The following is an 8,496-nucleotide window of genomic DNA, read 5'->3' on the forward strand; positions in this document are numbered from 1 at the left end:
GTTAATTCTCTCTCGGGAGTAAGGGTCAAACTCTTCATGAAAAAAATCTAAATTTGTTGCTTTTTTTTGTATAAAATTATTTTCTCAATTTTCTTTAAAAACATTATTATATTTAAGAATAGTTTTAACTTTAAAGATTTAATTTATCAAAATTTTATACGTTAGAACTTATAGTTATGGACCCCAAATATGTTGATATAGAGCTTCTTTTATTCCAAAGTAAAATTTCCTAATATTATAAAGAGTAAAAAATATATATCAATATTTAGTAAAATTACTTGACAAAAATCAAATAAAAGAAGTATATTAGTTAGATTATACCATATAATCTGAAAGAAAGAATTTTTTTTTTTTGCCTTTTCTTTCCATAACATCATTTTAATAATAAAAAACAATTCAATACAAAATCTAATGATTTTTTATTCTTGTATGCTGATAAATTTAGAATATAAACTCAAATAATTAAATATTGGTAAATTGTATTTACACGTCACAAAGGTAAACTCTTATTTATATGTTCGCCTAGTTAATAAATATATACTTGATTTAAATTAATTTAGCATTTTTCTTAATAAACTATTTATTAGGAGTTTATTTTTTAAAAATTTAATTTTATTAGTTATACTTTAAAAATATAAATATGACTATTAATAATCTTATATAGTTATTTAATGATATATATAATATTAAAAGATAAATTGTAAATAAATTGTTTTGAATATAAAAGCTAAATAATAAAATTTTATTAAATTATTTAACTATATTAAATTTAAACAAATGTAAATAAATTATTTTGAATATAAAAGTTAAATAATAAGATCTTATTAATTTTTTAACTATATTAAATTTAAACAATTTAATATGTATATGTAGAGATATAAAAATGGAAATATACAGAAATCAATAAAATTAAATGGACCCCGCTATATACTTCATCAATGATAGAAGGCATAATGGGTACAATTAAGTAGAAAAGTATAGCCTTTTACCTGAAGATATTAAGAGCCTGTTTGGCTCAGCTTAAAAGCTGGTCAAACTGATTTAAAAGCTGGTTTTTGATTTATTTAGCCGTTTGGTAATACTGAAAGTAACTTATTTTAAGTTAAAAAAACTTATTTTAAGCCAAAAGTTAAAAGCTGGGGTAGGGGTGCTTTTTTTATTTTAGCTTATAAGCTGTTTTAAGTTGACCACATTTTTATCTTTTTGCCCTTCATATTTTTATACAATCTCCAAATTACCCATATAACCCTAACATTTCTTTCTTCCATTTTTCCCTTTTCACGTTTGACATAACAACTTCAGCACTTTTATCCAAACGCATAACTGCTTATTTTAAAAATAATTTTAAAAGTACTTTTTTAAAGCTGTTTTTATTAAGCCCATCCAAACGGGCCCTAAGAAGGTTCAAATGATAATGATAAGGAGGATAGTACAATTTTTCTATACCATACTTATCTCTTTGAGAAGTTGCAAAGACAAAAATATCCTTACTTGCCAATTGAATGACTATTAAGCAGCCATGTTGAAAGTTGTTCCAACTGTCTCTTCTATGTAAGAGAAATTCACACAAATTATAACTCTCTTTCTGGTAAAACATATTTCGATGTTGAATTGGCCTGCACATGCATGTTGTTGAGTGAGTGAGTGATTTTTTTCCGAAAAAGATTCATGTGTTTATCTTGATGGATAGAGTTATGTGATACTTATTGTTGGTGAGAGGTATTAGATGTTATTGAAATTAGTCGAGGTGTGTGAAAATTGACATAGGCACTGCGATTATAAAAACGGAAAACAGAAAATGATATGTGACTAACTTAGCGTTTATATGCCTTTTAATACAAAAGAATAGGTTACATTAGGTAAAGAAAGCAATCATTAGTTACATATGGAAACTTGCAAAAAAGACATAATTTAAAGAGCAAAAAATATATATTTCACTAGTTTAGGGTATAAATTATGATTTATGTGTGTATCCCTTTAAGTTTTTGAAATTATTTCCCGTACCATATTCACTTAGATTCGAGGATCAAATTAGATGTAATTTTATTTTCGATATATCGTATTTAAGCGTGATTATCACACGTATATGAAATACATTGACTCTCTCTTGTCTCTTTCCCTATGTATCTGATTTCAAAATGCATTCTAATATCAAAAGATACACGTAACATTCTCCCGTCGCCGTTCTCTATATATATTTGTATTTTAGCACGTATCTACTATCAAAATATATCTGTTTCATATATGTATTTGACTTGACAGTGGAATGAGTGATATATTTGACTTGAAAATTAGTACAAAATTATTAATGGGAAAAGGGTCTGATATACCCCTCAACTTTGTCATTTAGAACTGATATACCCCTTGTTATGAAAGTGGCTCATATATACCCCTACTTGTAAACAAATGACTCACATATACCCTTTTTCTCTAACGGAAATGGAAAAAAAACCAATTTTAATCTAAATTTTTATTATTTTTTTCTAAAAAATATAATCTCATATGAGTAAATTTAATACTCGTCAAACATATTTTTTTGATTTTTTTTTGTTGAATGACTAATTTATAATTATTATTTTGATAATCAAATTTATTTATGTTTCACTAATATTCTTGTAAAACTTATTATAGATGACCAAATTTTTTCTTTGAATACGAAATTAAATTACAATACACACACAAAAAAATAATTTAATTTTTTTTCTTTAAACTAAGAAATGAAAGAAAAAAATAAAATAAGAATAAGAAACTCAATTAATTATAATAAAAGAAGTCAAAAAATAATTTATGTATGAAAAAAATTAAAATATACCTTGAACTTTGATAGAAGAATCATATATACCACTAAATAATTTTTAGAAGTAATAAATATAAATTTAAAAATAATTTTTTAACTTCTGTTAAATGAAGGGTATATGTGAGCCATTTTGTAACGGCAGGGATATATGTGAGCCGTTTGTATAACGATAAGGACATATATGAGCCACTTTTATAACGAGGGTATATCAGCTCCAAATGACAAAGTTGAGGGGTATATCAGACTATTTTCCCATTATTAATTAATGCGATATTATGTAATTTTTTAAACTATGGAGTGGATTAATATTATAATAGGAATATTTCTATTATTTCTAATATTATTATGTTTTTGATTGCAAACTAACTAAAGAAGAAACACATTTAGGACCAAAGCAGTAAAATATATATTAAAATCTCAACTTCCGTCCAATTAAACCCCCAATTTCCACCGAACTCTTCATTTGGTCAATTTAGAATCTCCGATCAATTTCCGTTTACAATGCTCGGCGGCTTATACGGCGATCTCCCACCGCCGTCGTCCTCCGGCGACGATGACAAGCCAACCAATGCCACCACAGCTAATGTGTGGTCCAGCAGTGCTAAGATGGCTCCTTCAGCCCTTCGCAAACCCTTCGCCCCACCCCAAACACTTCTTCGACCTCAGCCGAAGCCCAAACCGCAGCCTTCAGCAGCTCCAAAACCTCATCCATCGATCCCTCTTGACGAGAACGTTAATCCAAATCCCACCTTCGCAACGACGTCGTTTCAACCAGCCCTGGTGGCTGTTACCAGCAGTGTATTAGAAGAATACGACCCGGCTCGGCCGAATGATTACGAAGATTATCGGAGGGAGAAGAAGAGGAAGCAAATGGAGGCTGAGGTGCGGAGAGAGTTGGAAGAAAGAGAGAGAAAGGAGAGGGAGCGAGAGAGGGAGGAAAAGGAGAAGAGAGAAAAAGAGAGAGAATTGAATATTTCAGGTGAGGAGGCGTGGAGGCGGAGGGCGGCAATGAGTGGAGGTGGTGGAGGAGGAGGCAGTGCTCCCCCACGCTCGCCTTCGCCACCATCAGGGAACGAGTTTAGTATTGGGAGGTCAGAGAGTGGGGGTTTGGGATTGGGAGCGGAAGGAAAGATGACAGCTGCACAAAGGATGATGGCTAAGATGGGTTGGAAGGAGGGTCAGGGACTTGGAAAGCTGGAGCAGGGAATTACGACTCCATTGATGGCTAAGAAGACTGATAAGAGAGGTGGGGTTATAGTGGCTAGTGAAGCAAAGCAGCAGCAGCAGCAGCAACAACAACAACAACAACAGGCACCTGAAAAGAAGGTTAAGAGTGTCAATTTCAATATGCCTCCAACAAGGGTCGTGCTGCTTAGGAATATGGTATGGATTGTTTAGATTTTCTGTCAACTTACTTATTTGTTCTGCTTGCTTGGGGAGTTCTACTCTATGAGCTTGTTTAGCTGCATAAATTATGATGATTTCTTGCTAGAATAGTATCTTTCATATAGTTAAGTCGCTCAGGAATATGATATGGATTGTTATGATGTTCTATTGACTTACTTATTTGCTCTGTTTGATTTGGGATTTTTATTGTATGAGCTTTTTTAGCTGTACAAATTATGATGGTTTCTTGCTAGAATAGTTTCTTTCATATGAGTTAATTTGGTTTCAGTCGTTTGGACTTTGGCTTAGTCTTACACTTAGTGCAAGTAGTTTCCAGGGCTCAGGTGTGTTTTGAATCAGAGTTGTTTACGCTGAGGAAATTGAAGTAGAAAAACTTTCGTCTTTTAGTGATTTTTTCTGACCAACACACCCGTCAATTTGCTTTTATTTTTGGCCCGTAAAAGTGAAGTTCTCAGCCATGCCATTGAGAATAGTCTTTTAAATTTGGCTTCCACCTAATAAAATTTCACCTCATTGAGAAAAAGAAGAATTTGGCTTCCACCTTAATCTATCTTAGTAGCTTAGTTGTTTGACTACTTGAACTTTCACCTTGTTGATGAGGGTTGGATTCCCCACCTTGTAATCCCCTTCCTCATTTCCCCTTTCCCTACCCCATTTTTTATTTTCCATTTTTAAAAAAAATCTATCTTTCTAATATAGCAGAGAAGAGAATTACCATTCTGCCTTTGTTATCAGAAACAAGTTTCTGATTGGTTATCTAGATGAGCTCATTTAAGGTCAAATATTTGGTAGTGAGTGTTTCTGATTGTTTATTTATTAGATGATGGGTGTTAAGACTGTTAACGTTTCATTGTTGAATTTGTGTTTCTAGAGGCAGTCATGTAGTTTAATCATGTGAAAAGGTATTATGCATAATTGGGTATTGAATAATGTTCATTCTTCTGACATTTTTTAGGTCTTGAGAGACAGTGTGCTACTCGTATACTTTGACAAGTTATTTAATTGTGGTAGCTAATGTACTAAGATTCACTCACAAATCCTTTTTCTTTATAAGGTTCATTGACTGGTCTTTATATAGTATACTGAACCTGTTCAACAGATTTATCTATGTGAACGTTTTAACCTTTTATCATGCGATCTATAGGTTCTTTTTTAAAAAAGGATAAAGGACCAATTAGTCTTAACTCTTATGTTTTATTTCGTTAATTTGTGCCTACCAAACTATTTTGGGGTCTAACAATAAGTACTACTGGTTTCTAAGGAAAAAGAGAACTATGGAGTACTAGTATAATTTTTTATCAATCTTTAATGATTGCCTGATAAGTTAAATACTAAAGTAGCTAATTAGAACATTATCCACTTCTGTCTATCATTTTCTGTTGGCATTGGCTACTTAAAACATCTCCTCAGAAATTTATCTGTGCATCTGCTGACTGCTTTCACATTACACTAAGGGGAATCAACTTTCTCTAGATATAGGGGAAAAAAAAAGAACCTCTTTTCCTCTTTAAGGTCTCGTGTGCTGGTGATTACCAATATCTTCATAAACGAGGGTACAACCCTTGATTAGCTTCTCTTCTTGTGATTCTAAGTATTTCTCCACTCACTCTAGGGTTTGTAATATGGTTAATTTCTCTGCTCAGTGGGGAAGTCACTTTTAGTGAATGGACCAAGGGGTTAGCTTATACTCAAACTTCTCTAGCTTGTATGGGTCTGTGGACAAGGATATACACGTATAGATACCTTTGGATTATAGATGGTATTACAATGCGGAGGAAGTAGAGATTCATTTAGGAAGGATTGTAATACTGGTTCATGGTGAATTTGGTTGCAGTTAAAGTGAACTGTATCTGAAGAATTGTAAATAGATTGGATATATGTATCCTTTGTTTGATTAATGAGGTTTAAGTTGTATAAAACTATGAAATAGAACTTTAAAGTAATTCGACCATATTTAGTTAAAAGAATTATTTGTTATGATGGGAAGATGGACTAGGGTGGTGGAGCGCATGCTTTATGGTGAACTGGCAATAAGCTGGAGGTTTGGAACTAAGAGCGCATTAGGTTACACATCATTTGGAAATAAATGTTTCGCTTGTAAGAGAGATAATGGCAGACTGCTGCATTGCTTTGTGTGTGTATTATATTCTTTTCTGGATCTCTTGGTTTCTACTGAAACATTTTGGATCAAATATAGTTTTGCCATTAATGAAAAATGGGGCTTGCATGAGGTTACACTTTTCCAAGAGCTTCACATCTGCAATATTGAACTCTTTCCTGTAGGGGTGGGTGCACAAAAAAGGGTAAGATATATATGTAGTGAATGGCTTGGGGTTGGGGGGGGGGGTGTGATGTCCCAAGTTATAGAATAGACCCAAAAACAACATATGGGGTGAGATGTACGCAGACCTTACCCTACCTTTGTGGAGTAGAGATGTTTCCGATAGACCCTCTGCCAAAAAAGATAAGTTATTCAGTGAAGGAAACTGATGCACCATCTGTAGGGATATAATACACGAACAAATCTTTTACGCGTTTTTTTTTTTTTATGATCTGACCTATCTTTTGTTCCTATTTTCCTTCTTTTGAAGGTTGGTCCTGGCGAGGTCGATGATGACCTAGAAGGTGAGGTGGCTGAAGAGTGCTCTAAATTTGGTACTGTAACTCGTGTCTTAATATTTGAGATTACAGAAACAAATTTCCCTCATGAAGAAGCTGTTCGGATATTTGTTCAATTTGAGAGAGCAGAACACGCAACTAAAGCCCTTATAGAACTTGAAGGTCGATTTTTTGGCGGTAGGATTGTTCATGCCTGTTTCTATGACGAGGAGAGGTTTGGCAATAACGAATTAGCTCCCATGCCTGGAGAAATTCCTGGCTTTTGACCAAACAGTTATTGTCCAAATGTAAGTTCTCTTTATTTTTTCACCGGGACTGTAATTTTGCAAGCTTGTTTAGCGTGCCTTACGTTATACATCTCCTTGTACCTATCGTCTCAAGTTTACACCAAGCTATGTATCGAAAAACTTGACATTATTACTCTTAGGGAACTTGGTTTGGGTCCTTAGTTTTCGTTGTAATGCAAGATATCAGAGAATTATTGTTTTACCGTTGGTTCATTACTGTCTTAGTTTTCATTGTAATGCAATATATTAGAGAATTATTGTTTTACCGTTGGTTCATTACTGTCTTAACTTTCACATATATTAGTAATATATATAAGGTTTATTCGATGCACACCACCTGAACTTTATACATTATTAAGAGTACATAAATTTTGAAGTTCTGTATGTTGCAACTTACAAGTAATCGATTTTTATTTTACTTTTTGGGTGGCAGGAAAATCTGAGATTGTTTTTTGAAGTGATAAACTTGTGTGGCTTGTAATGACCATTCTTTTTTTAAAAAAGATAATCAATGTGTTGCTAAAAAGGGGAACACACTACATATCTCCACCATACTAAAAAACATCTGTAGTTCTCTGTAATGTGGAAGTTGGTATATAGTCTTATCAATGATGTAATCTAGAAGATAATAAAGGAAATAGTAATTTATACCTTCAATATGAAAATATATATTCCACCAATGTTAAAAAAGAGTCTTAAAATGAATTAAAATTGGAGATTACATTGTGGTCAATTAAAAAAAAAATCAAATGGATTGAGACTGACTCAATTTAAAGGGAAAAGAGGACAAATATATTCCTATACTATCGTAAATAGAAAGCAAATATCTTTCGTCATATTTTTTGAACATTGATGTTCATGCCGTCCGAAATCTAAAGCCTATACATCCTTTATACTAATGGATATATATTGTCATAATTTTATCCACTGATTAAATATCTGATGACAGATAAGATTGTGTCACGTATCCCTATTTAGTCTTCCGTTAGAGTAGAAGGTGTATATGCTCTAGCTTTTAGATCGCAGGGGTATCATTGCCCCAATAGTATGGCAGAAGGAATTTGCATATCATTAACGATACTTCAGAGATGTATTTATCCTTTTTTTCTCAATTTAAATTATGTTGAGGCGAACCCTTCAAATTCTGAACTAATTATACGAACTACCAACATTTAAGCTTATTTATGACAGTCCTAAATATGGCTGGCAACAGCCGGAACTGGGTCTACCGGTTCGGACGGATCGGAACCAGACCGGAATCGATAACAACGGGGCGGGATCGAATCGAAAATCAGGTCAAACAGCTATTTATTTTAAAAAAGAATTATTAAAATTAAAAAATTATGAACATTACTCAAATAATATTAAAACTTTTGTAATTTTAAA

The 8,496-nt window shown here is 32.7% G+C and overlaps 1 protein-coding gene across 1 annotated transcript; it reads left to right on the forward strand.

Moving 5' to 3' along the window:
• The first annotated feature begins 3,196 nt into the window (after positions 1 to 3,196).
• Positions 3,197 to 7,384, forward strand: LOC107010911 (DNA-damage-repair/toleration protein DRT111, chloroplastic). The gene is made up of 2 exons (XM_015210172.2): positions 3,197 to 4,180; positions 6,796 to 7,384. The coding sequence occupies exons 1-2, from the start codon at positions 3,299 to 3,301 to the stop codon at positions 7,087 to 7,089; spliced, it is 1,176 nt and encodes a 391-aa protein (XP_015065658.1). The 5' UTR covers positions 3,197 to 3,298; the 3' UTR covers positions 7,090 to 7,384.
• Positions 7,385 to 8,496: the final 1,112 nt, after the last annotated feature.

This window comes from Solanum pennellii, chromosome 2 (assembly GCF_001406875.1).
Source record: "Solanum pennellii chromosome 2, SPENNV200".
Classification (NCBI taxonomy): Eukaryota; Viridiplantae; Streptophyta; class Magnoliopsida; order Solanales; family Solanaceae; genus Solanum; species Solanum pennellii.

Excerpts from the sequence above, each read along its gene's own strand:
- LOC107010911 (XM_015210172.2), top strand. The coding sequence starts at position 3,299 with ATGCTCGGCGGCTTATACGGCGATCTCCCACCGCCGTCGTCCTCCGGC. Across the intron at positions 4,181-6,795 it reads TCGTGCTGCTTAGGAATATG|GTTGGTCCTGGCGAGGTCGA; the intron begins GTATGGATTGTT and ends CTTCTTTTGAAG.